The sequence below is a fragment of the Paramormyrops kingsleyae genome, chromosome 6 (genome assembly GCF_048594095.1).
Source record: "Paramormyrops kingsleyae isolate MSU_618 chromosome 6, PKINGS_0.4, whole genome shotgun sequence".
Classification (NCBI taxonomy): domain Eukaryota; kingdom Metazoa; phylum Chordata; class Actinopteri; order Osteoglossiformes; family Mormyridae; genus Paramormyrops; species Paramormyrops kingsleyae.
In genome coordinates this window covers 1542313-1559749 of record NC_132802.1, presented here as the reverse complement: position 1 = coordinate 1559749, position 17437 = coordinate 1542313, and the positions used below count along the sequence as shown (strand labels likewise).

At 43.9% G+C, this 17437-nt stretch overlaps 4 protein-coding genes across 5 annotated transcripts in view; 1 reads left to right on the top strand and 3 right to left on the bottom strand.

Moving 5' to 3' along the window:
* The window catches only part of ctnnbip1 (catenin, beta interacting protein 1), a 29936-nt gene extending 29612 nt beyond the window's left edge, over nucleotides 1-324 (bottom strand). The window contains exon 1 of one of the 2 annotated variants that reach the window (XM_072713328.1): nucleotides 155-324. The gene's annotated coding sequence lies outside the window, so the exon portion shown is untranslated. The remainder of the gene's footprint in view (nucleotides 1-154) is intronic. The other variant, XM_023793547.2, reaches the window with a different exon arrangement.
* Nucleotides 325-2618: 2294 nt separating this feature from the next.
* On the bottom strand, nucleotides 2619-6014 carry LOC111834346 (heat shock 70 kDa protein-like). Its single transcript, XM_023793515.2, has 2 exons — nucleotides 5774-6014; nucleotides 2619-5085 (listed from the first exon to the last, which is right to left on the bottom strand). The coding sequence occupies exon 2, from the start codon at nucleotides 5073-5075 to the stop codon at nucleotides 3144-3146; it is 1932 nt and encodes a 643-aa protein (XP_023649283.2). The 5' UTR covers nucleotides 5076-5085; nucleotides 5774-6014; the 3' UTR covers nucleotides 2619-3143.
* Nucleotides 6015-8696: 2682 nt separating this feature from the next.
* LOC111834397 (heat shock 70 kDa protein) lies at nucleotides 8697-11884 on the top strand. The gene is made up of 2 exons (XM_072713327.1): nucleotides 8697-8911; nucleotides 9710-11884. The coding sequence occupies exon 2, from the start codon at nucleotides 9732-9734 to the stop codon at nucleotides 11661-11663; it is 1932 nt and encodes a 643-aa protein (XP_072569428.1). The 5' UTR covers nucleotides 8697-8911; nucleotides 9710-9731; the 3' UTR covers nucleotides 11664-11884.
* Nucleotides 11885-13643: 1759 nt separating this feature from the next.
* Nucleotides 13644-16698, bottom strand: LOC111834334 (heat shock 70 kDa protein). The gene is made up of 2 exons (XM_072713326.1): nucleotides 16491-16698; nucleotides 13644-15851 (listed from the first exon to the last, which is right to left on the bottom strand). Exon 2 carries the CDS (start codon nucleotides 15839-15841, stop codon nucleotides 13910-13912), a length of 1932 nt encoding a protein of 643 aa, XP_072569427.1. The 5' UTR covers nucleotides 15842-15851; nucleotides 16491-16698; the 3' UTR covers nucleotides 13644-13909.
* Between the last annotated feature and the right edge of the window lie 739 nt (nucleotides 16699-17437).

The following is a 17437-nucleotide window of genomic DNA, read 5'->3' as shown; positions in this document are numbered from 1 at the left end:
AGCCATCAATGAAGTTGCTTTGAGTACAATCCAGGTGCAAAAAAAAATCTGCCTTAAATTCCTGTGTAGCTACAGCGGAGTGGCGGATCCCCGTCGGACACGGCGTTTTACAGGCGGGATAAACGACGCGGACAGCGGCCATTAAATGTCTTACCTCTCCTGATCGAGATCAGCCCCTTTATTGGGTCCGTTTTATTTGAATGGTGTGTTGTTAGAGAAGAGGCGTCCTGTTCCGGGGTCACATCCCGACACTCGGCGGAGCTGCTCGCTGGAGCTGAATGACTCACACGACGAGGCTCCCGGCGGCGAATCAGTGTCTGCCGGGCCGGCTACGCTCACTGCCGCCAGGGGCGCTGTCGCGGAAAGCGGGGGGCGCGGCGCGGCGCGAAAAGCCACGAAGCAGCGCAGAAGTATGCGGTGTAGTGTTATAGGAGGGGAGTGAGTCCTGTGGAGTGAAGTGCAGAGTAACTGTGTTGGTGTATATATATATATATATATATATGCAATATAAAATAATGCAATATAATATAATATGTACATATAATGTTGATAAATAATGGTTTGAATCGCGCCTAAATGATTTAGTGAGGCTGAAAACATGTAATTAGGGTAATTGGCGTGTCTAAATTGCCCAGAGAGTATGATTGTGCTTGTGCGTATATATGCTCACGGTTGCTCATGATGGACTGGCATCCCGTCCAGTATAAATCTGCCAAAATTGTTTTTCATGATAAAAATATGTTGTTTTCCATATGTACACGCTATGTTACAGTTGCAATTCCCTGTCTTTGTGTGTATTATCCTCAATGGATTGAGAAGCAAAAGTTGCACTTTATTTTGGTCTCGTCTTTGCAGAAAACGGTGTTATGCTTCCACCTTGTGGTGAATAATGATATTACACATCAAAACTTCTGTGAAACTAATGGGTGGTTGTCGTGTAAAAAACCGAGAAGATACTTAAGTAAAATTGGACATTAGTAGGCCCGGGAGGGGAGGCATATTGGGTCTGTTATGTCTTAGGCCTTAGGCCAGAAGAGATTGTTTTGAATACTATGTGACCTCGCTTTGTGACAGCTGCCTGCAGGTGGCTCCGCAGAAGCTCGGACCTTGGAGGGGCAGACAGTGGAGCAAAGGGGGGGAGAAACCACTTGCAGGAAGAGACTCGAAGCCACCCCAACTGGTGCACAAAGAGTTATAGCTTAATAGAATAGTAGTGGTAGTCAATATATAATATGTCACGCAATTGATCGCATCATGTTAATCATACTTATGTTAATCATACTAATCATATGTTAACCATGTATTTCCAGTGATTCAGAGACAATATGTCAATGTGTTAATCATTAATCAAACATTAACACTGATTCAATGTCATATAATTAATATCTATATACATATCTCATGTAGAGTCTAGAAGCCGAGGCTGTCTCCAGTAAGTTCCGTACAATGGGTGGACTTTACCTTGCTACCAAGGTGAACCAATGGAGCGGGAGAATTGTGTTTGTTATACGTTTCAGCTTAGTTTGTTGATGTTTCACGACCAATCAGGACTTAGAAGTCCTGGGAGTTATGTTTTATCTACTGGTTGCTCTGTGTGCTGGGTGTGACTTGGTACCAAGCGCCAGAGTGTGATGGGAGCGCTTTGCTGAACTTGCTGGAATAAAAGAGATTTTCTTTACTCACCAAACTAAGAGGTCCAGACTTTTATTCTAAGTGCTTGATTTATAATTTTTCTACCACAATACGTTGCTGGGCAACACACTAGATTGCACTTTAGTAATTAGAAACTGGTCATAGTGTTTTTTATACACATGTGACAGTACCCCAATATTTAATATGGCTTAAATCGTCCCCTATATAAATGGACCTTTACATTTAAATTATTGTGTTCCCTCCAACATCAAACTCTTTCCCATGTCATAGAATACAATGCAATATACCTGCTGGGATTGGTGAACAAATTGGGCTTACTAACAGTTAAATCAACAAGGACATTATGTCTGTAACAATTTAAATTGCATAAGTGAACTAAATGGGGTGGCTTGGTGGTGCAGTGGGTAACACTCACACCTCTAGGACCAGGGTTTGAGTCTTTGCCAAAGTGCCGTGTGTGTGTGGAGTTTGCATGTTCTCCCTGTGTTGTCACGAGGTTTCCTCTGGGCAGTCTGGATTACCCCCATAGCTGAGGCTGATTGGTGTTTCCAAATTACCCATAGGTGTGTGTGTGCCCTGTGATGGGTTGGTGTTCTGTCCCGAGTTGTTCCCTGCTTGGTGCCTGTAGCTCCTGAGATAGGCTGAAGACCACCCACAACCCTGCATGGGACAAGTAGGTTCAGAAAATAGATGGAATTGACCTAAATCATGCATCCATTCATCTTCAAAGTGCTGACATCTGGGTAGGGAAATGGGTGTCAGATAATGAGGCCGCATGTGGCTTCTGTGCCTGAGATCAGAGAGTCACCGGTTTAAGTCGGGACTTGGCTGCCAAGCTGGCGTTTGTGTGTCATGGAGAGCAGGATGGGGCAGGCAAAGAGAGAATTTCCCCATGGGGATCAACAAAATGGCATCATTATAACTTTTAAAACGTATGATGGTCTGTTGATAAAGCAACAACAATATAAATGAAGCCAATGTTTATCTAAAGGAACCAAAATGACAAAATCTGTCATTTAAGAGCCTGGCACAGACAGTAAGGACTATGGCATAATGAACTGGCCACACATCTTTGAAAGATTGAAATATATATATATAAATTATACATTACATATTTAATACTTTAAACATAAATAGTGTAATTACAATTCTATTGTACAAATATTCTAACAGGTTTGGATGCTGTTCAACCGAATAGTTACTTCAGCATTAGTTCAAATACAAGAACTCGTGGCCATAGGTGGAAATTAGCGGGAGAACATTTCAAACTGGATTTAAGGAAGCACTTCTTTACACAGCGTGTAGTCAGAGTATGGAATAGTCTTCTTGATAACGTAGTGCAAGCTGAATCCTTGGGTTCCTTTAAATCAGAGCTAGATAAGATTTTAACAACTCTGAGCTATTAGTTAAGTTCTCCCCAAGCAAACTTGATGGGCCGAATGGCCTCCTCTCGTTTGTATAGTTCTTATGTTCTTAAAGTTTTGCCATGTTTAATCCACCTCTTCAATGGTTGGGCCCTGAGAGTTGGACGCGGAAGTTGACCGAGCCTGACTGCCACAGCCCCCAGCTGGTGTCCCTCCCTGGTACAGCTTGGTGACAATGGGGCTGCACACTTTCTCCAGCTCCTTCAGCTGATGTTCATATTCCTCCTTCTCAGCCAGCTGATTGTTCTCCAGCCAAGTGATGGCCTCCCTGCACTTGTCAATGACCTTTTTCTTGTCATCCTCACTAATCTTGCCTTTCAGGTTCTCATCCTCCACACTGCTCTTCATGTTGAAGGCGTATGATTCCAGAGAGTTCTTGGCAGCGATTTTCTCTCTCTGAAGGTCGTCCGCAGCTTTGTACCTCTCTGCCTCTTGCACCATCTGCTCTATATCCTCCTTGCTCAGACGACCCTTGTCATTGGTGATGGTGATCTTGTTCTCCTTTCCAGTGCTCTTGTCAACTGCTGACACATTCAGAATGCCATTGGCATCAATGTCGAAGGTCACCTCGATCTGGGGGACCCCCCGTGGGGCTGGAGGGATGCCAGTGAGATCAAACTTGCCCAGCAGGTTGTTGTCCTTAGTCATGGCTCGTTCTCCCTCATACACCTGGATCAAGACCCCTGGCTGGTTGTCAGCATAGGTGGTGAAAGTCTGCGTCTGTTTGCTGGGAATGGTAGTGTTACGTTTGATAAGAGCAGTCATGACTCCTCCTGCCGTCTCGATGCCCAGAGACAATGGAGCCACATCCAGCAGAAGTAAGTCTTGAACATTCTCAGAGGTATCACCCATTAGGATGGCTGCCTGAACAGCTGCACCGCAGGCCACTGCCTCGTCTGGATTGATGCTCTTGTTCAGCTCTCTGTCGTTGAAGAAATCTTGCAGCAGTTTCTGGATCTTGGGAATTCGAGTGGAGCCTCCCACCAGCACTATGTCATGGATGTGCGACTTGTCCAGTTTGGCATCTCTCAGGGCTTTTTCCACAGGTTCCAGTGTTCCTCTGAAGAGGTCAGAATTCATTTCCTCGAAGCGTGCCCTGGTGATTGATGTGTAGAAGTCAATGTCTTCAAACAGGGAATCAATCTCAATACTGGCCTGGGAGCTGGAGGACAAGGTTCTCTTGGCCCTCTCACATGCTGTGCGCAGCCTCCTCAGTGCCCTTTTGTTCTGACTGATATCCTTCTTGTATTTCCTCTTGAACTCCTCCACAAAGTGATTGACCATGCGATTGTCAAAGTCCTCACCACCCAGATGGGTGTCTCCCGCTGTGGCCTTCACCTCAAAGATGCCATCCTCGATGGTCAGGATGGACACGTCAAAGGTGCCCCCACCCAGGTCAAAGATCAGGACATTGTGCTCCCCCTTCTTGCCTTTATCTAGGCCGTAGGCGATGGCAGCCGCTGTGGGCTCGTTGATGATCCTCAACACGTTCAGCCCAGCAATCACTCCTGCATCCTTGGTGGCTTGGCGCTGGGAGTCATTGAAGTAGGCGGGGACAGTGATGACAGCATTTGACACTTTCTGCCCCAGGTAAGCTTCTGCAATCTCCTTCATTTTCACCAGGACCATGGAGGAGATTTCTTCTGGGTAGAATGCCTTGGTCTCTCCTTTGTACTCAACCTCAACTTTGGGCTTTCCTCCATCGCTGATCACTTTGAAGGGCCAGTGCTTCATGTCGGACTGCACTACAGGATCGTCAAACCTTCTGCCGATCAGCCGCTTGGCATCAAAGATGGTATTATTGGGGTTCATGGCCACCTGGTTCTTGGCAGCGTCTCCGATGAGCCGTTCGGTGTCTGTGAAGGCCACATAGCTGGGAGTGGTTCTGTTACCCTGGTCGTTGGCAATGATTTCCACTTTTCCATGCTGAAACACTCCCACGCAGGAGTAGGTGGTGCCCAGGTCGATGCCGATTGATAATCCTTTGGCTGAAGACATCTTAAGTCTCCTATAGCAAAATGAAACAACTGAGTAATGTTTGGGAAAAATTAAGTTTTGCTTGAAACACAAAAATAAAACAAAACAATTAACCATGTTAGTTGGGGTTCCTGAAGTAAGATTAATCCACGATATTGTAAATGACACGTTACACTTAAACCATAAACTCAAAATTAGAAATATGTTTATGATCAAACTATTTTCTGATATTATTGTGTGTCTTCAAAATAAGCAATTATTAATAAATAAAAATTACAGAAACATGTTTTTATGTGATGATTTTTACTGTAAGACTTAATCGTTCACCTGTCAGATAACATTAAATCACGCATACAGTCAGAAAAGTGGCAAGAACACGATTTCGTTATTTTATTTTAAAACAGTAGAATATATACTCTAATTATTAATTTTCCATAAAGTACTTGTGAGCTATATTTATGATTCGCACGGACAATGACAAGCTACTGCAAAGATAATGCAATAAAAATACATAGGAAGCGCAGTGAATATTCACGAAAAGTTAGCAGTAACTTATATAATGCTCTGTTGCCTTCAGTGAAAGTTCTGACATAAATATGTTTTAAGATTTGATTTCATAACGCTATTCTACATTTGGCACTTTGAAACGCGTCTATTATTCGCAATGGAAATGCTTACAGCCTGCCAAATATTCCGAAAATCGCTGTCATCATACTTACAGTGGTTATTTGCCGCCTTCTCTCACGGTTATTTGTGCGCACACTCGCCTTCCCTCCGGTCCGTGTCTCTCGGTCTGCATGGGGAGGCCAGCCGGCTCCCACTCTTATATACCTGACTGCCGCTCTTCTCGAACTGTCGCGGCTCATCGCGCAGCAGCCGGACTCATACCTGCGGTACGAAACGCGTCGAAGTTTCCCGACCCGACGAGCCATTTCGCGAAATTGCTGGAAAAGCGAGGGTCGAGACCGGGTGAAGGGGGCGGGGTCAGAGACAGCCTGGTGACTGTCGCTGTAGGATTTCGCGACTCTGCGATCACAAAAAGTAACGAAACATTAAACAAATTCCGAAATATTTGTAAGTGCTGGTAATTTTTCAAAATTTCTGTGGCTCTTACGCAAGCAATGGCCAAATCAACAAACTATTTGCATGTTGATAATCTCACGTCATGTGACGCCATCGCAGTGCGCATTTATGTGTGTTGGTATAGGCTCTTGCAGAGAACGTAAGGACGGCGAACACATTTCATTTACCTCGAAGTCGATGCGTTATACTGAGAGAGCTCGTTTCATTTCCAGTGAAGTTGACTGCACCAGGGGTTTGAGCAACTCACAGCCATGCTTCCGTGGTCGTAGCCGTGGCACGTGAAAAAATACAGTGACCGGGCTAGAACCGACAGGAAAGCTGACGTGCCGTGGTGCGCATAACGTAAACGAGAGCCTGTGCAGTAAACAAAATAATTGATAATTGGCGCAGATTTTATTTACCGTTAATGTTGAATTGTAAGTTTATTTTACTAAGACCTAACTAACCGCCTGCCTAAGAAATTACTATCTTGAATTCAGAAAAGATATAAAAATGAGCACTGATATGTGATTGTTTATGTAGTATAAAATATACAAATAATTACTTATGTCTCTTCACTGGTGGCTTTAAACGATTATTGAACTCGCAATTTTACCAATATATTCTAATATTCCACTTGGCAGCGGATCGAGCGGTTTTGCCTGCAACAAATACTAAAAATAAAAAAACTCCGAGAAATCCCATTTCAGCGGTGACGATTCCAAGTTGCAGATAACGTCATAATTGGTCAGTTCTACGACACATAAGTGTAAGGACTAAATTAAGCGTTTAATCCTAACGTAGTGCTACTATTCGATTACAGCAATGTGAATGTAAATATTCTTTATATGAGCTTGGATATTACATAGTAGGCTTTTTCAATATTTACATGCTCCAAATGTCGTTATCTATTCTATTGAACGTACGGTTTAAACATTCAGCCCAAGGTTTACCTGGGATATATTCAGCTACTCTGGTTTCGTTTCAAAGCCCAAGGATTTGGTGAACTGTTTACACTAAGTTTGGTGATTACAGGTGTTTATGTGCACTGTGTTAGACTGGCAGCTGGCCAGGGTGACCCATGCCTTGTGCTCACTGTGATCCAGGCAGTGAGCAGCTCAGCAGGCTAAGTCTCTGTGCCTGTGATCTGACGGTTGCTGGTTCAAGTCCCAGCCTCAGTAGAACAGTTACATGTCTGTGGGTCCTTGAGCGAGACCTGTAACCCCCAGCTCTGTGCTGCATGTCAGCTGACCCTGCACTGTGACTCCCAAGCAATGGGGAGCAAGATTGGGTTAGTGAAGAAAAGTATTCTCATGTAGGGCCTACCTGTTCATTTTTGTTTTGTTTTTGATCCAATGTTGACTAAATGTTCATATAGGATGGATGCATGATCCAGATCTAAAGAAGCTGGGAGATGTACGAAAGAAACATACCTTATAAATGAATGCAAAATAACACAAAACTATTAGCTAAGATATAGACGAAGAATGTAAAAGATATATGTTTCAGCATGAAATCTGCTCTAAAACTAAATTCATAAAAAAAAATCAGGTTGGAATTAACATCCACCAGATTTCTTTAAGCTAAAACCATTTTAGTAAACTGGTCTTCCAAAAGGAATGAATTGTTAAGCACACAAAAAGCAGAATGAGATTTCAACCCTCAGTCACAGACATGAAAAGTGACTGGCTGTCTGCTGAGTCACACTGCTACTATCCATCCATCTGTCCATCCATCCATTTTCTATACTCACTTGTTTAACTACAGAGTCCTGGAGTTTCAAGACCTATCCTAGAAACTGAAGGCACAAGGCAGGGAATACCCCCGGACAGGCATGGAGTGGGACTAATTTTCAGCCCGTAAGTTTTATGTCCAAGACCAGCTGATTATCTTCTTTCTGGGGGAACTTTAATAAATGATGCCACAATTCTAGTCTTATTATCTTAAATTACTGACATTTTTAGAAGAAAATAAATACCAATAATAATAGCGTCTGAATGTTTCAGCCCCGCCAGGTCCCTTTCTAACATCTATCGTTTGAGACACTTGTAGTGATTAGCAATAGCAAGCGATTAATTGCGGAACCTCCGCAGCCGCGCACTGCGCTCGCTCATTGACGCGCGTGCTGCATGTTTGCGCGAGTCTCTGCAGAGCAATCGTGGTTTACTGTGTGTGTGGGGGGCGCACGTGACAAAACTCGCTAGTTAACGCCCTGCAGCGTTGCTGTAGAATTTTAAAGTTGTACAATTATTTTGCTTTCGATTTTAAACATTTGATTTTTATTTGTTTCTGACCGTCACAACAGCTAATTCTCCCGAGTCTCCGGATGGGCCACTCCGAGCCTGAACCTAAGTTGTTAGGAACAAAAATAATTATATCAAAGAATTTCATTGATGTTGCTTCTGCTCATTTCAGAACTCTGGACAAAAATACAAACCCCAAAAGCACGTAAACGGCCATTTGTCAGTTACTTAGACCTTAGAGATTTCCACAGATTTCCTCTTATCTGTTACCGATAAGGCATAAGCTCGATCCCGCCCCCTATGCGCTTTGCAGCATATTAGGAAAGGCTTCCCGGTGACAGTCAGGAAGGTTTGCTGTCTGCAATAACGCTGAAACCATTCTGCCGCTTCACGACGCGCCGGGAGAGTTCGAGAACCGCCGCAACGGAGTATATAAGCGTGGATATCCGCTACTATGCATGTTCAAAGAGAGCAAACGCGAGCGCAAAAGAGAGGGGTCTGCAGACAAGGAACACAGATTTCCACTTCTGGAGAACACAACACATAACGACTGTAAGTATAATTTGAGCTCTTTGGATAACAAAATTGAATTAACCAGACTGTAAGTTCAAACTTAAGTTACATAAATGCAGAGTAGTGTTATGAAAACAAAATGTTAAAACACATATAGACTGTTATGACTTTCATTGTGGGCGACAGTTCTTCTTATAAATATTACGCTTATGGTTACAGAAATATTTACCTCCCTGCGCTTCTTCTGTATTATTACTGCATCGTTTCTAGTTTGATGTGGTTACGCTTTTAATTGTTTGATGGAATCACAGAGTTCAGAAGGACTTTGAAGGCAGAACATCCCTAATCACTATTGTCATGGAAATCAACTAAAAAGCGTTCTTACCGCTTTACTCACGCTGTACTAGCGAAGAAAGTTACGTGGTTTAATGTTATCAGATTTAAGTTAAACTTACAAATGGGGGGAGTATCATATTAACGATATTTTAATCATGGCATGTTTATATACACAAAGTAAAATAGCTTTTTGCTTTAGTAATTCTGCTTTAATAAAAATCGATTGATAAGTCACATTTTAAAAAACGCGTTTATAAGATGAGAGTAATGTAACGAGGACGAAGGCTATAGGGTTTTAGCCAGGGCTAGAAAAACACTTATGCTAACAATGAAAAGGTATGATTGCAGCTTCGAATGCCAAATAAGGACTTTAGATAATGATAGCCTGTGTGGGTGAAATTATTTTTAGGAGAACACAGATGGTTAAGTGTTTTTCAGCATATTTTCTGTTTTAAACAAATGTCCCCAAACAATCCTCAGTTGTGTTTCATTTTGTTTTAGGAGGCTACTTCTGATACTTAAGATGTCTTCAGTCAAAGGATTATCAATCGGCATCGACCTGGGCACCACCTACTCCTGCGTGGGAGTGTTTCAGCATGGAAAAGTGGAAATCATTGCCAACGACCAGGGTAACAGAACCACTCCCAGCTATGTGGCCTTCACAGACACCGAACGGCTCATTGGAGACGCTGCCAAGAACCAGGTGGCCATGAACCCCAATAATACCATCTTTGATGCCAAGCGGCTGATCGGCAGAAGGTTTGACGATCCTGTAGTGCAGTCCGACATGAAGCACTGGCCCTTCAAAGTGATCAGCGATGGAGGAAAGCCCAAAGTTGAGGTTGAGTACAAAGGAGAGACCAAGGCATTCTACCCAGAAGAAATCTCCTCCATGGTCCTGGTGAAAATGAAGGAGATTGCAGAAGCTTACCTGGGGCAGAAAGTGTCAAATGCTGTCATCACTGTCCCCGCCTACTTCAATGACTCCCAGCGCCAAGCCACCAAGGATGCAGGAGTGATTGCTGGGCTGAACGTGTTGAGGATCATCAACGAGCCCACAGCGGCTGCCATCGCCTACGGCCTAGATAAAGGCAAGAAGGGGGAGCACAATGTCCTGATCTTTGACCTGGGTGGGGGCACCTTTGACGTGTCCATCCTGACCATCGAGGATGGCATCTTTGAGGTGAAGGCCACAGCGGGAGACACCCATCTGGGTGGTGAGGACTTTGACAATCGCATGGTCAATCACTTTGTGGAGGAGTTCAAGAGGAAATACAAGAAGGATATCAGTCAGAACAAAAGGGCACTGAGGAGGCTGCGCACAGCATGTGAGAGGGCCAAGAGAACCTTGTCCTCCAGCTCCCAGGCCAGTATTGAGATTGATTCCCTGTTTGAAGGCATTGACTTCTACACATCAATCACCAGGGCACGCTTCGAGGAAATGAATTCTGACCTCTTCAGAGGAACACTGGAACCTGTGGAAAAAGCCCTGAGAGATGCCAAACTGGACAAGTCGCACATCCATGACATAGTGCTGGTGGGAGGCTCCACTCGAATTCCCAAGATCCAGAAACTGCTGCAAGATTTCTTCAACGGCAGAGAGCTGAACAAGAGCATCAATCCAGACGAGGCAGTGGCCTGCGGTGCAGCTGTTCAGGCAGCTATCCTAATGGGTGATACCTCTGAGAATGTTCAAGACTTACTTCTGCTGGATGTGGCTCCATTGTCTCTGGGCATCGAGACGGCAGGAGGAGTCATGACTGCTCTTATCAAACGTAACACTACCATTCCCAGCAAACAGACGCAGACTTTCACCACCTATGCTGACAATCAGCCAGGGGTCTTGATCCAGGTGTATGAGGGAGAACGAGCCATGACTAAGGACAACAACCTGCTGGGCAAGTTTGATCTCACTGGCATCCCTCCAGCCCCACGGGGGGTCCCCCAGATCGAGGTGACCTTCGACATTGATGCCAATGGCATACTGAATGTGTCAGCAGTTGACAAGAGCACTGGAAAGGAGAACAAGATCACCATCACCAATGACAAGGGTCGTCTGAGCAAGGAGGATATAGAGCAGATGGTGCAAGAGGCAGAGAGGTACAAAGCTGCGGACGACCTTCAGAGAGAGAAAATCGCTGCCAAGAACTCTCTGGAATCATACGCCTTCAACATGAAGAGCAGTGTGGAAGATGAGAACCTGAAAGGCAAGATTAGTGAGGATGACAAGAAAAAGGTCATTGACAAGTGCAGGGAGGCCATCACTTGGCTGGAGAACAATCAGCTGGCTGAGAAGGAGGAATATGAACATCAGCTGAAGGAGCTGGAGAAAGTGTGCAGCCCCATTGTCACCAAGCTGTACCAGGGAGGGACACCAGCTGGGGGCTGTGGCAGTCAGGCTCGGTCAACTTCCGCGTCCAACTCTCAGGGCCCAACCATCGAAGAGGTGGATTAAACATGGCGATGTCTTACCTATGGACTTGTAAAATATTTTCACAAAAAATCTTAATATTAAAAAAAAGAGACCTAATTTGAATGTTTTTTTTTTATTTCAGTCCCACATGGAAGATACCATGAAATGTATTACAGCATTAACTTGTGTTCACTGTAATGGTGCCAAATGTACTTTTAGATGGGTGGGAAGTAAAAAAGTGACCAACTGAATGTTTTAGTTTTAGTTCATTGCTGGACTTGTAATAATGTGAATAAAGTATTTAAACTTTAAAATTGGTGTCAATTTATCCTCTCCCCTAGCTTTTTGTGCGCTTGAGCGAGATTCTTGACTAAGAGATTTCTTCATTCTCAATGCCATTCTTCCTCCTTTCAGTAAGATTTAATTGGGGGAGGTCAGTAGCAGTGTGGGCCACATGGTGGCGTAGTGGTGTTGCCTCACACCTCTGGAACCCGGGTTCCAGTCTCCTCCCTGGGTCTCCCTGTGTTTTCATGGGGAGTCCTCTTAGTGGCTATCATTAGGATTTTACTGATATTGAGACTAATACTTATCAGTACTCTTATTCATACTGCTCTCCATAATTTGGTGCAAAACAGCCACATGAAAAGGTGTGAAATGTTGCAAGTTGTTTTACAGTATTACTACTTTTTTGCAGAAACAAGTAATTTTCTGAGGTTTGTGTATTATTTTGCCCACTCAAAATAAATTTATCAACAGTGTTTGTTTAAGAAAATGTGCACACTGACTTTCTCAGGAAAAATTCAGCTTCTGCTCCACTTTTGTTTTGTCTGAGATCACCCTGAAGGTGCTTCAGCCCAATCTCTGTGGTGGAACATGTTTGGAGAGAGCATGGAAAGAGGTTATCCAGCAGCTACAATGTTTTAGAAAATCATTCGCTACCACAGGACAGGGAGGTGGAACCTTGCTCAAGAATGGGGAAGCACTGACGAAAGCTGGAACAATGTTAGGCAGTGTAAGGAGCATTTTGAGGAATCATTTTTGTGTCACTGGGCAGCAGTGTTAAGAATCTCCAGTGAATCACAGTCAAATATTAATGAATGTTCCATGCTGGATTATCCTATGCAGGGTGGCAGGGGTCCAGAAGCTAGAGGTGCAGAGAATTACCCAGGATGGGGCGCCAGATCATTGCAGGGCATTCACACAATTTCACGTACGTTACACACGTATGGACTATTTGGCAATTCCATTTCACTTCAGCAAGTTTTTGGGACTATGGGGGGAAACCAGAGAACCCAGAAAACCCCCACAGGGAGAATATGTAAATTATACTCAGACAGAGCCAATGGGGGGAGACTCCAGCCCTGCATTCCAGTGGTGTGAGACAACAGTGCCAGCCACAGCGCCACCATGTGGTGCTTTACTGAAAAATATTTAAATTAGTTACTGGATCACATATTCAAGCAGAAATACACTCTGATCATAACAAACATTTATATAGATTTTGTCGCAAATTGTAGTGAAAAATAAAATAAAAACCAATAAATCTGAAAGTATAAGAGACTCTGCATTCTTGATTTGTGATTGGACTGTTTAGAAGGTCAGGAAACTGATTCTTTTCTAAAGCTTAAAAAGCACACTAGTTTGAATATGAAACTGTAGATAATTATAATTTGGAAAATCCCACAACTACATTAGACTATACATATTCAGGAAAGAAGCTGATCATATAGTAAATGATCATTTAGAAGGTATTTCCAAAGATACTGTTGATCTGTGTTTGCTCTGGCTAAACTAGATGTAGAATGATCATCTGCCACATTTGTTTAGGCTGAAGCTATTGCAAAGCAGATATAGACTAAACCTAACAGGAGAATAACTCCCTGTGTAAAATGGAATCTAGAAATGTGTGGAAAATCACGGACCTTTGAAATGAACAGAATGGGATTCAGTACGAAAACGTTCTTATCCAAGAATATTGCAGAAACACATGAAAAGCTAGAGGAAAGGATGAGTCGACACTCATTTTAAAGGTTAAATACTTTATTTACATTATTTAAAGTCCAACAATGAATGACTGAAAGTAAAACAGGAGGCAAGTGGTACCACTACAGCGAACACAATTAATTGCAGAAATACAACTGTAAACATCACCAGTGTGGGAATGTTGGTTATGTGTATAAAATATTCAAAATGTAAGAATAATTAACTGAACACAATATTGCTTTAGACACAGTCATCTTACTAAAGGGGTAATATTTTATAAGTCCATAGGTAAGACATCGCCATGTTTAATCCACCTCTTCAATGGTTGGGCCCTGAGAGTTGGACGCGGAAGTTGACCGAGCCTGACTGCCACAGCCCCCAGCTGGTGTCCCTCCCTGGTACAGCTTGGTGACAATGGGGCTGCACACTTTCTCCAGCTCCTTCAGCTGATGTTCATATTCTTCCTTCTCAGCCAGCTGATTGTTCTCCAGCCAAGTGATGGCCTCCCTGCACATGTCAATGACCTTTTTCTTGTCATCCTCACTAATCTTGCCTTTCAGGTTCTCATCTTCCACACTGCTCTTCATGTTGAAGGCGTATGATTCCAGAGAGTTCTTGGCAGCGATTTTCTCTCTCTGAAGGTCGTCCGCAGCTTTGTACCTCTCTGCCTCTTGCACCATCTGCTCTATATCCTCCTTGCTCAGACGACCCTTGTCATTGGTGATGGTGATCTTGTTCTCCTTTCCAGTGCTCTTGTCAACTGCTGACACATTCAGTATGCCATTGGCATCAATGTCGAAGGTCACCTCGATCTGGGGGACCCCCCGTGGGGCCGGAGGGATGCCAGTGAGATCAAACTTGCCCAGCAGGTTGTTGTCCTTAGTCATGGCTCGTTCTCCCTCATACACCTGGATCAAGACCCCTGGCTGGTTGTCAGCATAGGTGGTGAAAGTCTGCGTCTGTTTGCTGGGAATGGTAGTGTTACGTTTGATAAGAGCAGTCATGACTCCTCCTGCTGTCTCGATGCCCAGAGACAATGGAGCCACATCCAGCAGAAGTAAGTCTTGAACATTCTCAGAGGTATCACCCATTAGGATAGCTGCCTGAACAGCTGCACCGCAGGCCACTGCCTCGTCTGGATTGATGCTCTTGTTCAGCTCTCTGCCGTTGAAGAAATCTTGCAGCAGTTTCTGGATCTTGGGAATTCGAGTGGAGCCTCCCACCAGCACTATGTCATGGATGTGCGACTTGTCCAGTTTGGCATCTCTCAGGGATTTTTCCACAGGTTCCAGTGTTCCTCTGAAGAGGTCAGAATTCATTTCCTCGAAGCGTGCCCTGGTGATTGATGTGTAGAAGTCAATGCCTTCAAACAGAGAATCAATCTCAATACTGGCCTGGGAGCTGGAGGACAAGGTTCTCTTGGCCCTCTCACATGCTGTGCGCAGCCTCCTCAGTGCCCTTTTGTTCTGACTGATATCCTTCTTGTATTTCCTCTTGAACTCCTCCACAAAGTGATTGACCATGCGATTGTCAAAGTCCTCACCACCCAGATGGGTGTCTCCCGCTGTGGCCTTCACCTCAAAGATGCCATCCTCGATGGTCAGGATGGACACGTCAAAGGTGCCCCCACCCAGGTCAAAGATCAGGACATTGTGCTCCCCCTTCTTGCCTTTATCTAGGCCGTAGGCGATGGCAGCCGCTGTGGGCTCGTTGATGATCCTCAACACGTTCAGCCCAGCAATCACTCCTGCATCCTTGGTGGCTTGGCGCTGGGAGTCATTGAAGTAGGCGGGGACAGTGATGACAGCATTTGACACTTTCTGCCCCAGGTAAGCTTCTGCAATCTCCTTCATTTTCACCAGGACCATGGAGGAGATTTCTTCTGGGTAGAATGCCTTGGTCTCTCCTTTGTACTCAACCTCAACTTTGGGTTTTCCTCCATCGCTGATCACTTTGAAGGGCCAGTGCTTCATGTCGGACTGCACTACAGGATCGTCAAACCTTCTGCCGATCAGCCGCTTGGCATCAAAGATGGTATTATTGGGGTTCATGGCCACCTGGTTCTTGGCAGCGTCTCCGATAAGCCGTTCGGTGTCTGTGAAGGCCACATAGCTGGGAGTGGTTCTGTTACCTTGGTCGTTGGCAATGATTTCCACTTTTCCATGCTGAAACACTCCCACGCAGGAGTAGGTGGTGCCCAGGTCGATGCCGATTGATAATCCTTTGACTGAAGACATCTTAAGTTTCCTATAGCAAAATGAAACAACTGAGTAATGTTTGGGAAAAATTAAGTTTTGCTTGAAACACAAAAATAAAATGATATTGTAAATGACACGTTACACTTAACCATCAACTCAAAATTAAAAATACGTTTATGATCAAACTATTTTCTGATATCATTGTGTCTTCAAAATAAGCAATTATTAATAGATAAAAATTACATAAATATGTTTTTATGCGATGATTTTTACTGTAAGACTTTATCGTTCACCTGTCAGATAACATTAAATCACGCATACAGTTAGAAAAGCGGCAAGAACACGATTTCGTTATTTTCATTTTAAAACAGTACGTAGAATACATACTCTAATTATAAATTTTCCACAAAGTACTTATGAACTATTTATGATTAGCACGCACAATGACAAGCCACTGCAAAGATAATGCAATAAAAATACATAGGAAGCGCAGTGAATATTCACGAAAAGTTAGCAGTAACTTTGAATGCTCTGCTGCCTTCAGTGAAAGTTCTGACATATATATATGTTTTAACATTTGTTTTCATAACGCTATTCTACATTTGGCACTTTGAAACGCGTCTATTATTCGCAATGGAAATGCTTACAGCCTGCCAAATATTCCGAAAATCGCTGTCATCATACTTACAGTGGTTATTTGCCGCCTTCTCTCACGGTTATTTGTGCGCACACTCGCCTTCCCTCCGGTCCGTGTCTCTCGGTCTGCATGGGGAGGCCAGCCGGCTCCCACTCTTATATACCTGACTGCCGCTCTTCTCGAACTGTCGCGGCTCATCGCGAAGCAGCCGGACTCATACCAGCGGTACGAAACGCGTCGAAGTTTCCCGACTCGACGAGCATTTTCGCGAAAATGCTGGAACAGCGAGGGGCGGGACCCGGTGAAGGGGGCGGGGCCAGAGACAGCCTGGTGACTGTTCCAAATCATGTGTGTATGTTACCGGTCAGGAACATATTTTAACTTAGCATTATATTTGATCTGGGTGTTGCGGCGACGTAAATTTAAATATGCCAGGTTTCCATCTCTCATGAATCTGGTGTGACGCGCTTTCAGACTCTCCCGCTGACGCAAAGAAATCTTACGGCAAGTGTATTTTACACTAGTATAGACCTAAAGTCAGCGACACCAAAAGCGTTGGTGTAGATAGCAAACCCTACAGACTATTTAAAAGGTAATACAACTGTTACATACATATAAATGCGTGTGTCTGGGTGTGCTGACGAATTGACCATCTCACTCTAGCAGGCTGACCAAAGTTGGTAACCTTGATATTCTGTGTATGAGATTCGGTATAACTTTAGTTTCTTTCTCCATTTACATGCCCGAAGTGTCTTTAAGTGTTATGTAGAAACGCAAGTATATTAAAAATCCATTGATTTGTTGCATGATTAAAATTATATTTAGAGGAGAGTAACTACTATCTAAGATATTTATACATCATAACAAATCCAATGATGTCCAATGATCAATGATCCTTCCTGTCTTTTCCCGGACATGCTGGAAGAGCTGGGGGCCTTCAGGTGACTTTTTCTCGCTAAAGTTAAATACGTGTTATACGTGGTCGGTCCTATAAAAAA

Coding starts and splice junctions, on each gene's coding strand:
- LOC111834346 (XM_023793515.2), bottom strand. CDS start 5,075: ATGTCTTCAGCCAAAGGATTATCAATCGGCATCGACCTGGGCACCACC.
- LOC111834397 (XM_072713327.1), top strand. CDS start 9,732: ATGTCTTCAGTCAAAGGATTATCAATCGGCATCGACCTGGGCACCACC.
- LOC111834334 (XM_072713326.1), bottom strand. CDS start 15,841: ATGTCTTCAGTCAAAGGATTATCAATCGGCATCGACCTGGGCACCACC.